This window comes from Schistocerca piceifrons, chromosome 6 (assembly GCF_021461385.2).
Source record: "Schistocerca piceifrons isolate TAMUIC-IGC-003096 chromosome 6, iqSchPice1.1, whole genome shotgun sequence".
Lineage (NCBI taxonomy): Eukaryota > Metazoa > Arthropoda > Insecta > Orthoptera > Acrididae > Schistocerca > Schistocerca piceifrons.
Window position 1 is genome coordinate 82,603,807 of NC_060143.1, and position 23,274 is coordinate 82,627,080.

Genomic DNA, 23,274 nt, shown 5'->3' on the forward strand with positions numbered 1-23,274 from the left:
TAAGTAGTGAGCAGGTACTGAAAAGAATTGGAGAGATGAGGAATTTATGACACAACTTGACTAGAAGAAGGGATTGGTTGGTGAGACATGTTCTGAGGCATCAAGGGATCACAAATTTAGTAACGGAGGGAAGCGTGGATGGCAAAAATTGTGGAGGGAGACCAAGAGATGAGTACTGTAAGCAGATTCAGAAGGAGTAGTTATTCAGAGATGGAGAGGCTTGCACAGGATAGAGTAACATGGAGAGCTGCATCAAACCAGTTTCTGGAGTGAAGACAACAACAACAGCAGCAGCAGCAGCAGCAACATTAGGAACGTAAAGTTGGTTGACACCAGAAGTGAATAGCGACTAAATTGTAAATTCAGATTTACCAAGTGAGATGGCATAGTGGTTAGCACACCGGACTCACATGTGGAAGTGCAACGGTTCAAATCTGGTCATCCTGATTTAGGTTTTCTGTGATTTCCCTAAATCACTTGAATCAAATGTATGGGTTGTTCCTTTGAATGGGCACTTCCAATTTCCTTCCCCCATCCTTTCCTAATCTGAGCTTTTGATGTGTCTGTAATGACCTCGTTACTGACGGTATACTAAATGCCTCCTAAGTTCAGGTTGGAATATATAGTTTTCAATGATAAATCATATGGCAGTTGTGGCAGCATATTTATTTTTGTAAAGAATTCAATAATGTCTGATGAGGTTTTTACTCATTCTGAATGTGTGAACTAACTAGGGTGAAGTAAAGCATCAAAGGTGAGTGAAACATGGTAATAGGTTGCTTTTATAGACTGCCTGCATCAGAAGCTGCAGTGATAGAGCACATCACAGAGAACTTGCAAAAATAGTGAGTACATTTCCTCACCATGTTATTATACTAGAGGCAGGCTTCAGTTTGCCAGCTATAGACTGGGTGAGTCTTACAACCAAAATTGGTGCTAGAGACAGGAATTTGTGTGATGATATTCTGAGTGCCCGTCTCTATCATTGCATTAGAGGGTAATGTGGAAACAGCTCAGCAGCTGTTTGTCATCATCATGTCCAGTAGTGTGGAAGGATAGCATTAGCGGATTACCTCCATGGCTGCCACATACCAACACTGTGCAGTTTCCACAATACCAGTTGACAAAATGTGCCTGTTTAGTCTTTTGAACAATTTACTGCATATTGTGAAATTATTTTCTGTAGTGCACGTGTTGATTATTGTACTTTTTGATTTGAACTACTCCTATATAACAGTATAGAACATTACTCAAAAAAGTTATTTCATGAAAATTTTTCAGAAATTATGCAAAAAAGTGTTTAATTGATGCTTAGAAAGCAACACTGTTTACAGGTCATGCAGGTATCAACAGCACGACTCCTCCAGGACTTGGGTGTCGTGGAGTGCCTGTGTCGTTGTCTGCAGGCTATACCACCTCCAAAATTACAGTCTACACCACCTTCTGAAAGGCCAGCATTTGGTTCACCGAATCCAGAAGTGCTTGTTGGAGATATCCATCTGATATTGGGTTCCATCGTCACTCGATCCATTCTGCTTCCAGGTCATCAAAACTCTACTCAGGTATTTTTTTTTTATTTATAATTTGTAGCACTGGCCAAATAAAATCATTTTAAATTGAGGTGAATGAATGAAAATATTTTGTGCTCATGTAATGTGTACAAAATGAGTTCATTATAGGAATTAAATTTAATGAGGGTTTTGTGAATCTCAATCAGCTCACATATCAACAAAAATTATCAATTTTTGAAAATAAAGTCTAATTGGATAGAGAGAAAAACGTGCTCACCAAGTGGCAGCAGGGAACACACACATATAAAGGGCAAGGAAACCTGCATTTTTCAGAGCCAGTGGTTTGAAGGTGAAGGAAGAGGGGTCAAGGAGAAGAACTTGTGAGGTTTAGGAAATGGGAAGAGATCAGAAAAGTCTCCAAGAACATTTGGTCAGGGGAGACTTACTGGACGGGATGAGAAGGGAAGCCTTTCAGATCATGATACGCCATAATGGAATAAGCAAAAGAGTTTCTTTCTAAGTAATGTAGGGAAAAAAGTTTCTTGTCCAAAGCCCATTTTTATTTGTACTGTTCAGGATGTGCGTAACGAAAAGTCTTGCCGACCGAAAACAACAAGAAGTCCTGTTCAGGATGTGCATAAGGAAAAGTCTGGCCGACCAAAAACATCAAGAAGTCCAGCTTTCAGCACTGCTGTGTTACAACATTTTACTAAATCACATCAAAAACCTATGAAGCAGGGTGCACGTGAAAGCAGGGTAAGCCGATCAAGTGTATGACAAGTTCCGGAGGCTGGATAGTGGAAAGTATACATTCCAAGATTGCTGCATGCTATGAACGAGGAGACTCATATTTGAAGGACGGAGTACTGCAAGTGTTGTGAAAGCATGCTTTGTGAGGATGAACTATTTGCAGGGATGGCAATGTGGTATTATAAGGCGCAATTCAAACTGAATCATACTGTAAAGCACCATAACTGCGTGTACTGGGCTCCTGAAAATCCACATGTTCACATGGACAAACATGTTAACCTACCAGGTGTTACTGTGTGGTGTGGTCTGTTGTCACTCAGTTTTATTGACCCACACATCTTTGAAGGTACTGTAATGGTGAGGTGTATCTCCATATGCTGCAAACATCAATTTTACCTGCCATCTTAGAGATGTTAGGAAATAAAAGAATTTACTTATAACAAGATAGTGCACCATTTCACTACCTTCATGGTCTCCAGACCTTACACTTCTTGACTTCTACCCGTGGGTGACCTTGAAAAATGAATTTTATCAACAGAAGCTAAATACACTGAAGGAGTTGTGAGAAACTATTGAGGCATCCTGTGCAGGTATTACACCAACAACACTGTGTGGTGGTAATTTTTAAGTTGATTAACAGGTGCACTCTCTGACTGCTAGATAGGGATACCATCTGTGAAAGCAATGAAAGATAGTGAGGCCAGAGATGATTATTAATGAGCAATCCAGCATGCACAAATTAATTAGTAGCTCTCTGTCTGTCTGTGTCTCTGTCTGTGTTGGGATCTCAAAGAGACTAGGCACGTGTGTATCCCCACCAAGTATGAGTAACATTGTGAATGTATTACGTAAAGGACACCAGCAATAATGGAGGGAAACACAGAAATGTCACTGCAGCATCGAAGAGGTATAAAAAGAAAATTATTTCAAGAAGGGACACAAGAACATTTTTAATTTGTATATCTCTGTATTGTTAACGGAATATTATTGCACAGCCTTTTCTTCATTAGCTACAGTGACTCTTCGGATAGTTGAAACACCACCTTTGTTCGATAATGCATTCCAGAATAATTTAAAAAAATAATTTACCTCTTTTAAATAATATTTCCCTGGTCCTTTACAAATCCTTTTTCAAAAATAAATTCCCTACAACTGACAGCCATAGTTCGGTCAACAGTTCAGCAGCATCGATGTTGTGTGGCTGCTAATGGGGGTGACTTTGAACATGTAGAATAACCTTCCCCCTGTGCAAGAATAGTAATAGTATATCATTTTGTTTCATTAATATTGACTAGCAAAAAGTGTCTACATTTTTCTGGGCCCCTCTGTACAATTTCAGACAATGTGGCAGCCTTATATTACATTAACTCAATAGTTGTAGGTGAATGGAGACAAAGGTGAAAGCAGTTGGGCAGTTGCACAGTGTGGGTGTTGCAGGTGCTGTCAGATGTGCTGCACCAGCTGGGCTACCTGTGGGAGCACCTGGGTAGCAGGCGCTGCCGGGACGCACAATTCTCTGTGCTTGAGTCTGTTGTCAACGTGCTGCTGGAGAAGCTGAACCTTGCTCAGCCGGTGGGAAACCTGTTCCAGTCAGGTTCGTGCAGTGTCTGCTGTCATGTTACTGCATGCCTTCTAGAATCCCAAGAATTCTTGTGTTATAATGTGATTTGAATTCTTACGTGATCATTTACAACACAATTCACAAAAATGATGGTCGTGATTCAGTTCTACACCGGTTCAACTGTCCACTTAACATCCAGCCGGATGAAAGACCACATGATTCAGGTTTCAATGTGATATGTCAGATGCCTCCAGCAATACCTCCACTTCGACAGCTGCCACTCGTTCCATACCAAGAAGCCCCTTCTATGCAGCCTAGCCACCTGTGGCTGTCACATCTATAGTGATGAACAGTCCCTCTCCAGATATACCAAGTCTCTCACTGATACCTTTGTAGACTGAAATTACCTTCCCAGCCTAGTGGAGAAACAGATCTCCATTTCCTTGTCCCTCCAGCCACCTACAATCCACCAATCCACCACATTCCCACTGTCCAGCCATGAACGAAGGGGCCCTCTCCTCATGTCTCAGTACTACTGAGGACTGGAGCAGCTGAATCACATTCTCTGCCAGGGTTTAGATTACCTCTCATCGAAATGAGGAATATTCTAGCCACTATCCTTCCCTCAGTGGTATTCTGTCTGGTATCAAGGTCCATTCCCCAATTTCTGGCCTGACAGTAGCAGATGATGTCATAGGGGGCCCTACTGCTACCTCCAACACTTTTGGTTGCTATTTTGCGGAGATTTCGAGCTCCACCCACTATTACCCTACCTTCCTCCATTAGAAACAAGTGGAGAAGGCTCGGATGATACCCTTCTCTTCTTAGAATCGTGAGTTCTGCAATGCTGTCTTTACTATGAGGGAGCTAGATCATGCTCTCACTTCATCCCAATCCTCCACCCCAGGGCCGGATGATGTTCATGTTCAGATGTTGCAGAACGTTTCTGTTGCGGGCAAGCACTTTCTCCTTCACATCTGGGCAGAATGTACATTTTCCCAATGCTGGCATGAAGCCACTGTCATACCCATACCCAAGCCTGGCAAGGACAAACACCTCCCTTCTAGTTATCACCCCACTGCTCTCACCAGCTATATTTGCAAGGTGATGGAACGTATGAGTCATGGCCGGCTGGTATGATGGCTTGAGTCTCGCACTTTACTAACCACTGCACAGTGTGGATTTTGAGTGTGCTGTTCTGCAGTTGACCATCTCGTCACCTTGTCAACCCATGTCATGAATGATTTTCTGTGAAACTACCATAATGTGGCTGTGTTTTTTGATTTAGGTAAATCCTACGCCAACTGGAGAAGGACTGACATCCTCCATATGCTCTACACGTTGGGCTCTTGAGGCCACATGCCCCTTTTCCTTCAGGAATTTTTAAAAGACCGAGTTTTCGAGGTACAAATGAGTTCTGCCTTTATCCAGGAAAGCAGCGTGCGTCTGGGTTCCATCCTGAGCGTTGTCCTCTTTGCTATTGCCATTAACCCTGTAATAGCCTGTCTCTCACCGGGGATTTCTGGCTCCGTTTTTGTTGACGATTTTGTGATCTATTTCAGTTCTCCACAGACTTGTCTTCTTGAGTGGCATCTTCAGCGATGTCTCAATCATCTGTACTTGTGGAGCGTTGACAATGATTTTTGCTTTTCCACTGACAAAACCATTTGTATGACTTTCTGGTAGTGGTGCAATTGGTTTCTTCCACCACCTTTACATCTTGGGCCTGTTGCACTTCCGTTCATTGAAATTATGAAATTCTTCGGGCTCATGCTCAATAGGAAACTTTCTTGGTCCTCCCACATGTCTTACCTGGCCGCCAGCTGTATGTGGTCCCTCAGTGTTTTACGTGTCCTCAGCTATACTTCCTGGGGAATGGATCTGACCACCTTCCTCTATTTATACCAATCCCTTGTCTGTTTGAAACTAGACTATGGGTGTTTCGTTTGTACATCTGCACATCCATCCGTCTTACGCCGTCTCAATACTATCCTCCATCATGGTGTCTGTTTGGTCACTGGTGCCTGTTACACTAGCCCGGTTGTGAGTCTGTATGCTGAAGTTGCCAAAATACCTCTGTCATATGACTGTGACTTTCTGCTCAGAAGGTAAACATGCCGTTTGTCTGCCATGCCTAGCCATCCATCCTACACCTTCTTCTTCAATGACTCCTTTGACCACCAGTGTGGAGCTCTCCTCTGTTACCTCCATCAGCTTGACTTCACGCTTTTTTCCTGCTGGGTGTGAACCTTTCACCTCCTTGGATTTGTGCTGTGACCTGCTTTCACCTTGGCCTTCATTCGCTTCCTAAGGACACTATTCCAGCTTCGCTCTATCACCGTAAGTTTCACGACCTTCGGACGGAACTTTGCGATAGTGCCTTTGTGTATACTGATGCCTCTCAGACTGACCATGGTGTTGGGTGTGACTTCATCATTGGCATTGACATTTTTGGGCACTGGCTTCCAGACCACTACTCAGTATTTACAGCAGAGCCATTGGCCCTGTATCAGACCACGCAGTACACCTGGCGACAAAGGCTTTCCACTTGATCTTGTTCTCCGACTCTCTCAATGCCCTTCGCAGCATCAGTGTGCTGTACACCATACATCCCTTAGTGCAACACATCCAGGAGAGCTGTCATTTGGTCACTTTTGATGGAGCGACTCTATTGTTTATGTGGGATGCTAGTCATGTCGGTCTTACTGGAAACGAGGCCACTGAGGCTGCTGCCAAGACTGCAGTCCTTGTACCTCAGCCCACTAGTTCTTCCATTTCCTCTGATGGTGTCTCTGTTGCTGTCTATCAGGAGGTGGTGTCACTCTGGCATCATCACTGGTCCTCTCTTCATGGGAACAAGCTCTGGGGAACCAAGCCTTTCCCATTGGCTTGGATAATTTCCTCTATGCCCTCTCACCATGAGGAGATCATTTTAGCTAGGTTGTGTATTGGGCACTGTCCATCGCCATTTGCTAAGTGGTACTCCCCCTGCACTATGTGCTCATTGCCACAACCTCTGACAGTTCACCATTTCTTGACAGAATGCCCTTTTTTTAACTGCTTATGTTCTCATTTGTGTTTGCTATCTGAGTTATTGACCATTTTAGTGAGCGACCATGGGCTATCGACTGTGTTTTACTTTTTATCTGTCATAGCAATATGGCAAAGGACATTTAATCTTTAGTCAGGACCTCCATTTCTCTATGGCATATTTTATGGACCTTTCTCCAAGTCCTTGTTTTTGGCTGTCTTTCCCTCCGTCGATTGGGCTTCATATGTAGTCTTTTTAACTCCTTTTTTTTCTTAGTGTTCTATGGTTCTGACATGGGTGTGTATGACCCTAGTTGTTTTTGCAGCCTAAAACAAAACAAACAAGCTAACAAACACTGGTATTCTGCCACCCCTGAACCTACACAATATCCTTGTCCATCTGATCTGTGAACAGTTGCTACACAGTTGTTAGCAGTGAAAATATCCATCCCGAAATTAATGCCTTTGATAAGCTAAGGCTCTTTTGGAGACGGTTGCAGCGTCTTTCCTGTACTCTTATCATACAGTTCTCATTACTGTCAAGATTGACATGTGTCATTACTCCAGGCAACCTGGAATCTCAGAGAGTACAACCCAGCATACATCTGCAGCCTTGCGTTTCTCCTCTAGCACTGCTATGTTGCACTTCTTGTCAAACAAATTTTTAGATGCCTGTATACCCATTTCTGTGCTTCAATTTTTGCATTTTGGTATTTTCTCATTTCCTCAATTCCTCAATTAAATTCAATATTTCATGTAGTATCCAAGGATTTCTATCAATTCTTGTCTTTTTGTGTGGTTTTTCCTCTGCTGGTTTCACTGTTACTTCTCTCAAAGCTTTCAGTTCATCTTCTTTTTTTATTCCTTTTCCCTATTTCAGTTAATTGTTGCCTAATACTCACTTTGTAACTCTTGACAGTGTCTGTTTCTTTCAACTTACACAGCTCCTGCCTCTATAATTTTCCACTTTTTCGCATTTTCTTAAGTTCCAGTCTGCAATTTATGACCTGTTAATTATGGTCCCAGTCCACATATTCTCTGTGGAAATACTTTTCACTTTAAAATCTGGTTTCTAAATTTATGTCTTGCCCTTACATAATCAGTCCAAAATTTTCTAATTCTTCCAGTGCTACTGCATTTTTACAATAATATTTAGTAATCCTTAAGTCAAGGGTTTATAATGGTTAAATTATTTTCTGTGCAAAATTCTTTCAGGGGACTGTCACGTTGTAGAGCATGCTCTGGAACAAGATATTGTGTTGCCACTATACACACAATATCATGTTGCAGAGAATGCTCTCCCACATGATAGTCATGACCTCGGTGCCTGTTTCACCACTCACACCATCTGGGTTCTTTCCCCCAAAACCAGTTTCTCTAAACTCCGCAGGTGGTAACTAGCACTATAACGTGTCCTTGGGTCTTACTACCCACCTGGCTTTAATTGACATTAATTCTTTTCATCTCAGCATTTCTCCAAAGTAGCTACTCTTTTCTTCACGTCATTTCAGTTTTCTACATCTGTCATTTTCTGATCTGTCTATTTTGTTTCTGTCCCCCTCCCACCTCTGTTACATCAATGCACTTAACTTTTCATTCTTATTAACTCACGCATGATGCTTTATCAGTGATTACTGTGTTGCATATTACCCTGTCTTCCCCTTTTACGCTCTCAGGTTTTCAAATCCTGTCCGGTGCAATCCCCAACAATCAGTCTTTCCTTCTCATCCCGTCCAGTAAGTCTCCCCTGACCCGGGGTTCCGATTGACGTTTTTGAACTGTACCCCTTTTCCTAAATCTTTCGACTCCCTTTCCTTCACCCCTTCTTTCTTCCCCTTAAACTCTTCTGCCAGAAGAAGAAGCCACTGGCTCCAGGAACTTGCTTAAGATGAACAGTTGTGTGTGTGTGTGTGTGTGTGTGTGTGTGTGTGTGTGTGTTTTCGTGCTGCTGCTTTATCCAATCAGTGGCTGTTGTGGATAAAGCAAGTTTCAGAAGGGTCATTTGTGCACTTTTTGAATGTTGCAAGAGTTACACATGAAATAAATCTTGAAAAGGAGATATAGAGTGAACAGTCTGATGACTTTGTTACTGTAATACAGGTTTGTTAGAAAACTTTGATAGCAGTTTAGTGACTTAAATAGATTTGAACTTGATTTTATTGTTTTTACAACTTCTTTTGGAGTCAACACTGAAAGTACACCGCTTGAAATTCAGTTCAAGCTCACTGACTTTCATTGTAGCCATGTGCTCATGGTGAGGTTTTGCACTGCGAAAAATACTGAGTTAGCAAGAACTTCCCTGGGAAACAGTTCCCGCAGTTGTTTTGAGCAGTTACTTGTGTCTGCAGTATGTTTGGGACCGTATATCTGTGTGAAATTAATTAAGTGGAAGCTTAGTATAGTCTTACTGATGCTCATGTAACTGGGGCAATGTCTATGATATCCAGTAATCTCACTCCAAACATTGAAATGATAGTGAAAAAACATTTAAAACCAGTTATAGAGTGATTAAAATAGATGTATCTTTCTTTTTCATAAGCAATATTCCAGCTCCGAGCTTCAAACATGATGCTTTTCATTTAGAATGCGTATATTAAGTTAATAGATATTTAATAATAAAGTGTTCGTTGCTTATTGCTTTTTGCTCGTGTTTTATTTGTGACAAGGAAATTAAGTCAACAAGAGTGATAGTTTATTCTCTTTTTCTTGCTCTCCGAGTCCTCCACCAGTTCTCCAATGAACAGCATGACAGAATGTGGAACATATCATACTGCTATTGCCTGCTGTCAACCTATACGATATATTACTTTGCAGTGTTGCTCTGCTCATTGCAGCATTACACAATGAAAATATTGTTCTTTGTTTGTTTCTTTCTTTGTTGCTGTGTTGTACCTCTTTTGAACTGCAGATGGTCAATTGCTTTTCTGTTGTCTGCTGGTGTCAGCTGCTCACCCGCTTGGGGTAACCGCACTGTCTGAGGCGCCTCGCAATGGTTTGCGCCCCCCCCCCCCCTTCCCCCCTCCCTCCCTCATTGGAGGTTCGAGTCCTCCCTCGGACATGTGAGTGTGTTTTTTTGTCCTTAGCGTAACCTAGTTTAAGTTGTGTGTGAGCCTAGGGAACAATGACCACAGAAGTTTGGTTCCATAGGAACTTACCACAAATTTCAGCTGGTCACTAGCTTGTACTCCATGTTACACTTCTTTCTGAGCACAAATGTACCATTCTCACTTTTTCGTAAACAATAAAGGCAGGTACAAAGCCGTAAGTGACAAGATGGTGTTTAGAAAGATGTACACTAGCATAAATTCATCTGCTTTTCTTTACCACAGAATTGTTGTACGTTAATGTTCTTACTTTTTCATTCGATGACACTTTTTTCTTACTCAGGGGAGGCTACCCTTCCACAAATACTATGAACATGCTATATTTGCATTCCACTATTATAATAATGATGAAAATTAAAAGAATTCTTCTAATGATCTAGTGTGAATTCCAACTCAAGCATCAGTTGTCGATTGTCTATTATTGTCAATCTTTGGTCTTGTTCACAAGTAAGAGATGAGATACGCATGCGCGTTATGCCTGCCCGGCAATGCAAATGTCAGCACAGCCCACAGACAGCTCACACACCCAGCCTTTATTTGGAACGAACACATTTCACACGATTTAAAGCATCTTCAGTAATCAGTCTTTTGGCTTCTATATTATTTCCCTGTGATTGTGTGTACTTAGGTGTTCAGGTTTTCAACACACTGTGCTGCCCTGGCACAGAATATTTTCTTAAATAGTTTATTAAATGTGTGCTGCATAAGTAAACTTTCATCTGATTGTGTACTTATACTAACAAGATTATCTTCATATGTTATTAATGGTCTGTATCTTTTGTCAGTCAAGTTGCACTATGAACTGCACATTTAGATCACAGAGCACAGCTACAGTGTTGTCTGCATCATTTATTTTCATTATTATAAAGCACAACTAGTCTCGGTCACTGGCCGTCAGTTAAAATGATGCGGCTACCAGCACTAAATAATTGCGTGTGATAGGGAAGTACAGTGCTGTCTCTCACAATCTCATGATCTCCGGGGAAACAGAAGAGAACCATAATTATGTGTGCATATTGAAATAAAGCTAACATAAATACATCAAAATATAAACTTGTAATTTACCTTGCAATGTGGGCTGTTAGTTACGTGTTCCATGATGAATCTCATGGTAACCGTTATGATGTGGAATGTGTCAGGTGCTTAAAAAGTGCATACATGGATGAAGCTTTTTTTTTTTTACGTACCCTATTCCCTTAAGTGGCACAAATTACATATATTATACCTATAGATTTATTTATTCCTATTCAGGAATTCATCTATGGTACAGAATATGTTGTCAAGGAGATATGATTTCATTTTATTTTTAAAACTGTTACTGCTGTCCGTCAGGCATTTTATTTAATCTGGTAATTCATCCAAAAGTTTTACAGCAGCATATTGTATTGCTTTCTGTCCCAAAGGTAGGGTAAGTAGAGGATAGTGCAAGTCTTTCTTTCTTCTGGTATCATAATCATGAATGTTACTGTTGTTTTTAAACTGGTCCATGTTGTTGAGAACAAATTTCATTGCTGAGTAAATGTACTGTGAGGCTGTTGTAAGAATTACTGACTTTTAAAGTGATGCCTACAAGATATGTGACTATGTGTCCCACACATTATTCTAACCACTTTCTTTTGAGCAGTGAATACTTTTTACCTAAGTGTTGAGTTACCCCTAAATATTATTCTGTATGATATCAGAGAATGAAAGTATGCAAAGTATGTTAGCTTGCTAATTTCTATATCCTCAAAATTAGCAATTATTCTGATTGCAAAAGTTGCTGAAACACTTTAGAAGATCCAAAATATGAATTTCCCACTTAAAATTCTCATCCTTACATACACCCAAAAATTTTGTATGCTCTACCCTAGCTACTGACTTGTGTTGATCTGTTATATTTATTGAAGGAACTGTACTCCTTGCAGTAGAAAACTGCATGCGCTGGTCCCCCCCCCCCCCCTTGCTGCCCCCCCCCCCCCCCCCACTGCACCCCCCCTCCCCCCCTCCAAGTTAAGAGCAAGACCATTCACAGAAAATCAATCAATAACTTTTCCAAAGACATTATTTGTATCATTTTCTATTGGAGTTTCTTTTACTGTCATTTAATGAACAAAGTAAGAGCATATGGACTATCAGACCAATTGTGTGATTGGATTGGAGAGTTCCTAGATAACAGGACGCAGCATGTCATTCTCAATGGAGAGGAGTCTTCCGAAGTAAGAGTGATTTCAGGTGTGCCGCAGGGGAGTGTCATAGGACCGTTGCTATTCACAATATACATAAATGACCTTGTGGATGACATCACAAGTTCACTGAGGATTTTTGCAGATGATGCTGTGGTGTATCGAGAGGTTGTAACAATGGAAAATTGTACTGAAATGCAGGAGGATCTGCAGCGAATTGACACATGGTGCAGGGAATGGCAATTGTATCTCAATGTAGACAAGTGTAATGTGCTGCGAATACATAGAAAGATAGATCCCTTATCATTTAGCTACAAAATAGCAGGTCAGCAACTGGAAGCAGTTAATTCCATAAATTATCTGGGAGTACGCATTAGGAGTGATTTAAAATGGAATGATCATATAAAGTTGATCGTTGGTAAAGCAGATGCCAGACTGAGATTCATTGGAAGAATCCTAAGGAAATGCAATCCGAAAACAAAGGAAGTAGGTTACAGTATGCTTGTTCGCCCACTGCTTGAATACCGCTCAGCACTGTGGGATCCGTACCAGATAGGGTTGATAGAAGAGATAGAGAAGATCCAACGGAGAGCAGCATGCTTCGTTACAGGATCATTTAGTAATCGCGAAAGCGTTACGGAGATGATAGATAAACTCCAGTGGAAGACTCTGCAGGAGAGACGTTCAGTAGCTCGGTACGGGCTTTTGTTAAAGTTTCGAGAACATACCTTCACCGACGAGTCAAGCAGTATATTGCTCCCTCCTACGTATATCTCGTGAAGAGACCATGAGGATAAAATCAGAGAGTTTGGAGCCCACACAGAAGCATACCAACAATCGTTCTTTCCACGAACAATACGAGACTGAAATAGAAGGGAGAACCGATAGAGGTACTCAAGGTACCCTCCGTCACACACCGTCAGGTGGCTTGCGGAGTATGGATGTAGATGTAGATGTAGATGTACTGGATTAATAATGGTGCTTTTATCATCAGCAAACACTCAGTTTAGCTTCTTGTTTCATATAAGAAGGGAGGTCATTCACATATACCGAGAACAGAAAGGGACCCATGTTCGAACCCTGTGGAACACCTAATGTAATTTCTCCTCAGTTAGATGAAGTGGGAAACTTCCTTAAATCACTTAAACCATATAAAGAAACTTTCTGCTTCCTGTTCTGTAAGTATGACTTAAACCGCTCATATGCTGTTCCATTTATAACATATAATTGTAATTTCTGTTACACAATGTCATGGTTCACATACTCAAATGCTTTTGATAAGTCACAGAAAATTCCTATTGTAACATTTTACTATTCAAATGCTCTATTATGTGAGCAGTGAAATTGTATATTGCTGTCTTAGTGAAACAGCATTTTTGAAATCCAGACTGTGCTTTACTAAGTATCCCATTACTGCTGAGATGGCTAACCACTCTCGAGTACATTACTTTGTTGACAATTTTTGAAAATACTGTGAATAAGAATACTGGCAGGTAATTATTGATGTCTGTGGTGTCCCTTTTTTTAATAGAGAAGTGTGACAATGTCGTATTTTAACCAGCCTAGGAAAATACCTTGAGTTAGTGATGCATTACAGCTGTGACTCAGAACATCAGCTTAACTGCTCCACATTGTTTTTAATATCTTGTTAGAAATGTCATCTACTCCAACAGAACATTTATTTTTCAAAGATTTAATGATTTTCCTTATTTCACAAGAGGTTGTTAGCGGAAAATTAATTTGACTAGTATTTCTCAAAATTAACTCTCCTGTGTACAGCGTGGCTTTTTCTTTTGAACTGTACTCAGCAATTTTTTCACCTACACTTAAGAAATGGTTGTTAAATACATTAGCTGCTTGTGTACTGCTGGTTAAGATGGTCTCGTTGTCTTTAATAGTAATACTACCTACCCCAGTGGTTACATTTCCTGTCTCTCTTCTAACAACATTCCATACTGATTTAATTTTATTGCCTGAGTTGTTAATTTCATCTCTAAGATACTTATTTTTTTATTTTCTGACAACTTTTCTCAGTATGCTACAATAGTTTTTATAGTGTAAAATTACTTCTGGGTCTTTAATAATTCTTGCTGCCTCATACAGTTTTCTTTTCCTTTCTGAAGACACTTTAATACCTGTAGTGATCTAAGATTTCTTTGAAAACTGTTTGGTCGTAACATTTAGCAGGTTTTTTTTGGGGCAACATTGTTCAAAAAGAGATATAAATTTATAAAGAAATATGTTGCATTTATCATTGGCATTTGGCTATTATATAAATCTCTCCAATTAACATTTTTTAAACTTACTCCGAAGTGCTCTATAGATACCAGGTTGACCAGCCTTACACTTTTACTTACTGGTTTCTGTACTGTACACTCTGCTAGATTTTATAAGTTAATCAGTTGTGCATCATGGTCTGACAATCCATTTATCACAAGGAAAGCATGTATTATTTTTATATCCTCTTGCTGCACAAAAACATTATGTATTAGAGTGCTGGTGTCTTGAGTTATACATGCAGGGAAATTGATCACTGATTCTAAGTTGAAGCAATAATAATTAGTACACCTGTGGTATAAACTACCCGTTCAGGAAAGTGATGTGTTGCACAATGTTGAAATTACCAATGGTCAATGATTGGCACACATGCAATTAATTTTTATTAGTTAATTTAGTAAGTTCGCATATGTATATTGTTCGGTGATTTCAGGATATCTGTACAAGCAACCGAGTGTGTGTGTACACAGCATTTCTGCAAGATGGGGCAACTCTCAGTTTGGTCACACTCTGTGGCATCTGCTGATATGGCAATTCCTCCAAGCAGCTTCGCTCTTGCCTTAGAGAGACGTGCTTCATCTCTAACAGCCTCAGAGTCGAATCTTCCTTTCTCAAATAAGTACATTAATAAAATGATTAATGACATGCTACAACATGAAAAGTTAAACCGCCAAGAGGATTGATAAGTCGAGGCAGGGGATTGATAAGTTGAGGCAGATGTAGTAACAGATTGATGTCATAACATGTATATCCCTGTGACATTCGGTGTTTGTGGTGCTCACAATTTCAAGAATTTTATTTTATTTATCGTATGGCTAGGGCCCCCCGTCGGGCAGACCATTCACCGGGTGCTGGTCTTTCAATTTGACGCCACTTCGGCGACCTGCAGTTGATGAGGATGATAGGATGATTATGTGAGGATAGTACAGCACCCAGTCCCTGGGTGGAGGAAATTCCCCGACCCAGTTGGGAATCGAACCCGGACCCAGAGGATTAACAATCTGTCACACTGACCATTCAGCTACCGGGGGCGGACATTTCAAGAATGATGACCATGGATGTGATACAAAGTGTGTTCCATTTGTAATTATGACTTGGTTGATACACTAAATCCAACAATGATATGTCTGGAATGAATGGATGTGCTCCTGTTTGAAATTTAAAATTGACTGTTGTAGTTTTCTCCCCTGAGAGTTTGTATTTATTTATTTATTTATCTGAGTCAAAAATACAAAACTAATACTACAATTTAATGTTCATGATTGAAAGAATTTCATGTTTTGTGTGACCAGCGTTCCGCTATGAGAATGGTACAGTCATTCACTGCAAATGAGTTTTCAGTGTCAAAGGGTTCACTCAGATTACTACAAACTGACAAGATTTCTGAGTCCTACCTTGTGCTGCAAAAGACCCTACCTGTGATATGCGGGGTCAAAATTAAAGTTGAAGCTCATAGCCTGGCTTCTGAGTATTAAAGTGCTCACACAGATTGCACAGTGAGACAGTTGATTGGGAGTCTCTGAAATGTTCCTTGAGGAAACAGGCTACTGCTCACTGTGTTTGTAGTTGAGGTGAATGAACAGTGGTCAACAACTTTTTGAGATGCTTTTGCACATTAAGGAGCTGAGTAAGAAAAGGGAAAAATCACTAAGCATTTCATTAGCCAGCTGATTAATTTATTTTCTGTGCAGCTGTAATTTTTTTTTCCACCAGTGTTACCATCATAAACAAGTACAACTTTCAGCACTGGATGATAGATAACACTTTGACTTCATCCATATAACTTTTAGATTACAAGGTGGCTAAAAGTTTTTAGTTTGTTTGTAACTTCCTGCTATACTTTAGTCACAACAGCATGTTAGATACACACTGTTTCAATCAAAGTTGCAGTTTGCTGTGAAACTTCATGCACCAAAAACTGAATGAATTAAGAGGATCTCCCCTAGTGAATAACTTCAACAGTATGTTGTCAATAACTTTTAGTATGTGACCAGTTTCCTTTTTGAAATTGATTAGAGAACATTCCATCCCTGCAATTCATCACTGGTAAACTGTAAAGCCTCTATAGTGAAATGAATAGGATACTGCAAATCCAGTTACAATGTCTATGTAAATCTGCTCTCATGCAGTTGAGGAAGATAAGAACAATTTTATCAAGTAAATTGATAACCTGTTGTGTGACAAACATTGCAGCAACACTTTTAGTAAAACAATCTTATTGCTTTAATTGTTTAGAGTAAATACAGTCTGAACATCCAGTAGTGATAATTTTTTGAGCATAATTTAAGAGTCTTAATAAGTGTGTTGTTTGTAAACACATATACTGGAATTTGTACAAGAGAAGAGACAAATGTAGAGGAATAATTGTTAAATTTTAAGGTGTAATTGTGATAGCAGAGACAACCAGTGTGTTGCATCATGGGCATATTGTGTTTTATTTGGAGTAACAATATGAATGATTTAAATTATCATAATTTATAATTTTTTTTATAAATTATTATTATAATAGAGGGAAACATTCCACGTGGGAAAAATATATCTAAAAACAAAGATGATGTGACTTACCAAACGAAAGCGCTGGCAGGTCGATAGACACACAAACAAACACAAACATATACACAAAATTCAAGCTTTCGCAACAAACTGTTGCCTCATCAGGAAAGAGGGAAGGAGAGGGAAAGACGAAAGGATGTGGGTTTTAAGGGAGAGGGTAAGGAGTCATTCCAATCCCGGGAGCGGAAAGACTTACCTTACGGGAGAAAAAGGACGGGTATACACTCGCGCACACACACACACACACACACACACACACACACACACATCCATCCACACATATACAGACACAAGCAGACATATTTAAAGACTAGTTAGAAATTTATCAGATTTGACACCTTCAGTGTTTGTCTTCATGAGGGCTTTCTTGTTCGTGTCAACTCAAGCCCCCCTAAGGTAAGTCTTTCCGCTCCCAGGATTGGAATGACTCCTTACCCTCTCCCTTAAAACCCACATCCTTTCGTCTTTCCCTCTCCTTCCCTCTTTCCTGATGAGGCAACAGTTTGTTGCGAAAGCTTGAATTTTGTGTGTATGTTTGTGTTTGTTTGTGTGTCTATCGACCTGCCAGCGCTTTCGTTTGGTGAGTCACATCATCTTTGTTTTTAGATATATTATAAATTATTATAATTTATATATGAAAATTATTTGTTGACCACATTTTATATACCTGTTTCACGTATTTCACTCTTCTTTGTTTTCTTTTCACTGCAGGCCTTGCTAACGGCTACAAGGAGAATGATGCCATCTCGACATCAAGCAGCAGCAGCAGCAACAACAGTGTTTTCTCAGTGTCACTAACAAAAGAAATTGGCCGCAGTGATCTTGGAGATAGATTTCGTAATGTCATTTCTCGTGCTGTGGAGATTATCTGTTCTACAGGTATGTTTTGTCTCTCAGATCTTAAATACCATCAATAACTCATTAATTCATCTTCACACTTGTTATGTAGAAGCTGCCTTCAGGAAATAAATGTTTAGTTGGTTAAAGAATTGAAATAGTAAAGATATCGAACTGTAGACAGACCCACGGGAAAGGCTAAAGTCATTGCCAGATTTTCAGGCAGTGTCTGTCCTCAGAGCAGCCGAGTTGTTGCGGCACTGCGGCGTGGTCGTGCAGAGTGCTTACCTTTCCCTCTGCCACTGCTTGTATTCCACCCAGGACTTCCCACATTGCCTTGTTGAGGGCTTCGTTGTTTGAATAAGAGGGAAAAACCCCAAAACTTAAAGCAGCATTAGAAAAGAGCTGTAATTTCTACTCAAAAATCAGTGTATTTCATTTATTATACTCACAGTAATCCAAGAATTCAGTTCTGACTTATTCCCAAAAAGGCTGTCCTATCAGCTGTTGATATAAAAAAAAATCAAATTATGCAAAGAAAGTTAAAGTAAAAATGCAATATGTATTGTTCTAAGTTCCCTATATTGTTTGGAACAGCTTGTAGTATATAAACGCAATTAATCAGGTAGCTTTTGAATACAAACGATTATCTAAAAATACTCATGCTACCTTTCAGAGCTTTCTGACTCACTATACTGTGCCATATTGTATTCAGCTTAAAAAACCACACACACACACACACACACACACACACACACACACACACACACACACACACTCTAACTCATTTGTTTATAATGTTCTGTAGATCCCATCACAAAGGAATACAGAAAGGGTTGGGGGATTTGTATTTACGGAGAATAATCTGTTGTAAACTAATTGTGTGTGCTAATTTAAGCAACAGCTGTTATTAAAGAGCGTCTTCATAAGTGGTATTAATGACACGTTCAGGGAGTTAAGCTCAGTTAACCACCACCCACAAATTTTTGCTACTTCATTAATTGTTACATTCAATATTTTTTTGTCAGTGGATCTTATTGATTCAGGTGAATAACACAGCTGACCTCAAATACTTTTACAGTACTTTCATTTTGGAGCCATAACAGGTTCCAGGCATCATGCCAATCGTTAGATGGCAAACATTTACAGCTACATGACTGTTTTCATCAGTAGCACGTTGTCAACTGGAACGCTGCACAAGAATGTTTGAACATTTAGTACCACCTTTATGTTGTTTCGGTGATTAAAACAGGCTAATATGCCAGCTTTTATGTAGGTATAAGGTGAAACAGTTTTCCACTGGAACAGTTGTGAGTGTATACAAATATTCAAATATGGTTGTACAGTACTGAAGCTGACAACATGCTGCTGATAGAACATTTATATAATTGGAAACATTAGCCATCTGGAGATTGGCACAAATGCCAAAAAATGTTGTGGCTTTGAAATAAAAGCACTTTAAAAGTATTTGTGCCTCGTCAAAGTATTCACTAACAGTCATTAACGGCTACTGAATTCTCAAGATCCAGCAAGGATAAAATAACATTTATTGATTTACTCAACTATTCATCCTTTTCCATCTCATTTTCTGCTTTCCTCCTAAATTCTGTGTTGCATAATAATAGATTTTTGTGGTGAGGAATGTTCTCTTTGCCTGTGCTAGTCGATTTTATGTCTTCCTTACTTAATCCATCTCAGAATTAAAGACAGCAGTATTTCTTCACTCCAGCGTACTACATGGTTCCTAATTTTCTTGTCTAGTTTCTTATAATTTCATCTTTTCTCCTCAGCACTTCTGTCTTTCTTTGATTTGCTTTCATTTATATTCTTTATTCAGTGAACTCTCCATTTCATTCAACAGGTCCTATAACTCTTCCCCAGTTTGACAGATAACAGCAGTGTCGTCAGTACACCTTATCATTGATACCCCTTCACTCAGAATTTTAACACCATATCTGAACCTATCTCTTATTTCCTTCGTTGTTTCTTTGATGTACAGGTATGACAGACAAAGATAAAATCTGCCTACTGCATTTACAAATTTTTTAATGTGTTCGATTCCCTCTTGGTGTAATTATACCTCTTGGTTCTTGTACACATTGTATATTACTCTTATGCCTCAATAACATAACCTATTTCTTGAGGATGTCAGACATCTTTTATGATTTCACCTTGTCAGACTCTTTTTCTTTATAGAAAAGTTATTGGAATGTGTGTTAATTCCTAGTCTTGCTTCAGATGTCAAACATAATGGTAGAATTTACTTTCTGATACCTTTATCAAACTGCCATTGAACAGATCCTGTGCACTGATGACCTCATTGTTAAGCCGCTCTAAACCATCCCCCCCCCCCCCCCCCTTTTTCTTCATACATACACAGTAACAGTTCCTTAACTTTGCTGATCCCTAACATTGCTGTGATAATCTTTCTGTTTTTGTTCCAGCCAGCAACTTGGATACATTACTGCAAAGCTGGTTGTGTGACAGTTCTCGCATTTACTTCAGTTATCTATGGGACTTATGGAGGTGAAATTATCTTCTTTAGTTCAGATATTTGTGTATTGTATGGATCATGATTGTGATTTTTCACTAATATTGATCTCACACACACACACACACACACACACACACACACACACACACACACACACACACACACACAAACGCACACGCACACACACGCACACGCACACACACGCACACACACAAAATACTGTTAACATTCAGAATTCTTCTGCTAAGAAGGAGTAGTTGTCAAGCAGATGACTCCAATTTGTGTTTCGAGTTAATTTTAATAGCTATTCAACTCTACATCTCTGGGTAGGTGGTAAAAGATTTTTATGGTTCAGTACCTTACTCTTTTTAGTGACCAACTAAGTCTGAATGAAGGATAGTGTAAGTCATTTCTCCTTCTAGTATTGTAATTTTGAATGTTACTGTTGTTTTGAAATTGTGACTAATTGTTGACAATCAGTTTCGTAATGGAGTAAACACAGCTCTAAACTGGGAGAGTATATGGATGGACTAGGATTTTGTGGAGGTTGGATGGGCAACAGCACACTGTTTTAGGAGGAGTGGGAAGGGTCTTGGGTAGGATATCCCTCGTTTCAGTGCGGGGGTGAAAGATAATCAAAGCCCTGGTGAAGGATATGTTTCACTAGTTCCAGACAAGTATGGTATTGTGTGATGAGAGGGGACCCTCTTTGTAGTTGATACTTGGGAGTGGTGAGAGGATTGGGGGTCTATGACACAGGAAATCAGTTTGTGTTCTAGGTTTGGGAGATATTGCCTTTCTGTGAAGACCTTCATGAGGCCTTCAGCATACTGGGCAAGGGATGTGGACAAAGTGTCTTGGCCCAGAGTCCAGATCATGAAGATATCAATGAACCTGAACCAGACTAGGGGTTGGAAGTTTAGGGATGCCAAGAACCATTGACCTTGCTGTTGGTGGGTTGGCTTGTGTGCGTCAGTGATACAGATAGTCGTACCATAGGTACAACCACAATGGAGGGTTATCCGTTGAGAGGCCAGACAAACGTGTGATTCCTGAAGACGGACAGCAGCCTCTTCAGTAGTTGCAGGAGCAACAATCTGGATGATTGACCGATCTGGTCGTGTAACATCAATCAAAATGGCCTTGCTGTGCTAGTACTGTGAATGGGTGAAATCAAGTGTAAACTACAGCCTTAATTTTTCCAGGGGGCTACACAGGTGAATGTTTCATCAGGAGTGTGGAATATTAGATTCCTTAGTTTGGCAGGTACGTTAGAAAATTTAAAAAGGAAAATGGATAAGCTGAAGGTAGATATAGTGGGATTAGTGAAATTCAGTGGCAGGAGGAACAGGACTTCTGTTAAGATGAATACTGGGCTATAAATATGAAGTGAAATAGGGTACTGCAGGAGTGGATTTAATAATGAAAAAGAAAATAGAAATGCACATAAGCTACTATGAAAAGCATAATGAGCACATTATTGTAGCCCACGCCTACCACAGTAGGACAGGTTTACTTTCTAACTAGCTCCACAGATCATGAAGAGATTGAAGAAATGTATGATGAGGAAAAAGAAATTATTCAGATAGTTAAAGGAGATGGGACTGGAACTCGATAGTAGGAAAAGGAAGAGAAGGAAAAATAGAAGGTGTTTATGGACTGGAGAAAAGGAATGAAAGATTAAGCTGCCTGGTAGAGTTTTGCGCAGAGCATAATTTAACCATTGCTAACACTTGGTTTGAGAATCATAAATGAAGGTTGTATACATGAAAGGGACCTGGAGACATTGGAAAGTTTCAGATTAATTATATAATGGTTAGACAGAGATTTAGGAACCAGATTTTAAATTGTAAGACATATCCAGTGACAGGTGTGGACTCTGACCAAAATTTATTGGTTATGAACTGTAGATTAAAACAGATGAAATTGAAAAAAGGTTGGAACTTAAGGAAATGGCACCTGGATAAGTTGAAATGACCAGTGGTTGTTGAGAGCTTCAGAGATAGCATCAGGCAACAGTTGACTGGAACACGGGAAAGGAATATAGTAAAAGACAAATGGATAGCTTTAAGATTGGTTAGTTGCTTTGGGGTATAAAGGGACCAAACTACAGGGTCATCAGTCCCTTATTCCTCAAGCAAACAATGCTCAAGGTAAAACAGTTCCCAAAAGGATAGTAGCTTTAAGAGATGAAATAGTGAAGGCATCAGGGAATCAATACAGGTAAAAATACAAGGCCTCGTAGGGATCCTTGGATAACACGAGAGATATTGAATGTAACTGATGAAAGGAGAAAATTTAGAAATGTAGCAAATGAAGCAGGCATAAGGGAACACAAACATCTAAAAAATGAGATTGACTGGAAGTGCAAAATTTCTAAGCAGGAATGGCTAGAGCTCAAATATAAGGATTTAGGAGCACATTTTACTAGGTGAAAGATAGGTACTGCCTACAGGAAAATTAAAGAGGCCTTTGGGGAAAAGAGAATCAGCTGTATGAATATCAAAAGTTTAGATGGTAAACCAGTCATAAGCAAAGAAGGGAAGGCTGAAAGCATGTTTATCCACACTAGAAATTGTAAGTTCAGAAAAGCATGCAAGTATGTTGTGTGCAGGTTAAGAAATGTGGCAGTTTTGGAACATTACTTGAAGAATAATTCCTTTGAGTTTTGGTGTGTCGCTTGATTTTTTCCCTCGTCTCCCCAACGATGTACAAAAATGCCAGCATGGTTGCATTGGCTATTCTCTCTTCATGTTGACTTCTTCTCCAAAAAGGTCCATTTAAAAATGCAAGTTCTCATTGCATCGGATGTGATATCAGCACATAGCTCAGTAGGAGAATGAAAACTTGTGACTTCTGCATGTTATAACTTTTAATTAACACGATAGTGGGGGAGTGCAAGTACATACGTCTTTATTGCACCAGCTCAAAAGATTGACAGGCACCGAGATCGGTGAAAAAACTATTGAGGTACCTAAAAAATTGATAGTAG

The 23,274-nt window shown here is 39.7% G+C and overlaps 1 protein-coding gene across 1 annotated transcript in view; it reads left to right on the forward strand.

The window, feature by feature from the left end:
* The window catches only part of LOC124803150 (lysosomal-trafficking regulator), a 593,053-nt gene that overhangs the window by 377,782 nt on the left and 191,997 nt on the right, over nucleotides 1–23,274 (forward strand). The window contains exons 35-37 of the mRNA XM_047264331.1: nucleotides 1,335–1,562; nucleotides 3,699–3,855; nucleotides 17,663–17,830. Of these exons, the coding sequence (XP_047120287.1) occupies nucleotides 1,335–1,562; nucleotides 3,699–3,855; nucleotides 17,663–17,830 (553 nt within the window). The remainder of the gene's footprint in view (nucleotides 1–1,334; nucleotides 1,563–3,698; nucleotides 3,856–17,662; nucleotides 17,831–23,274) is intronic.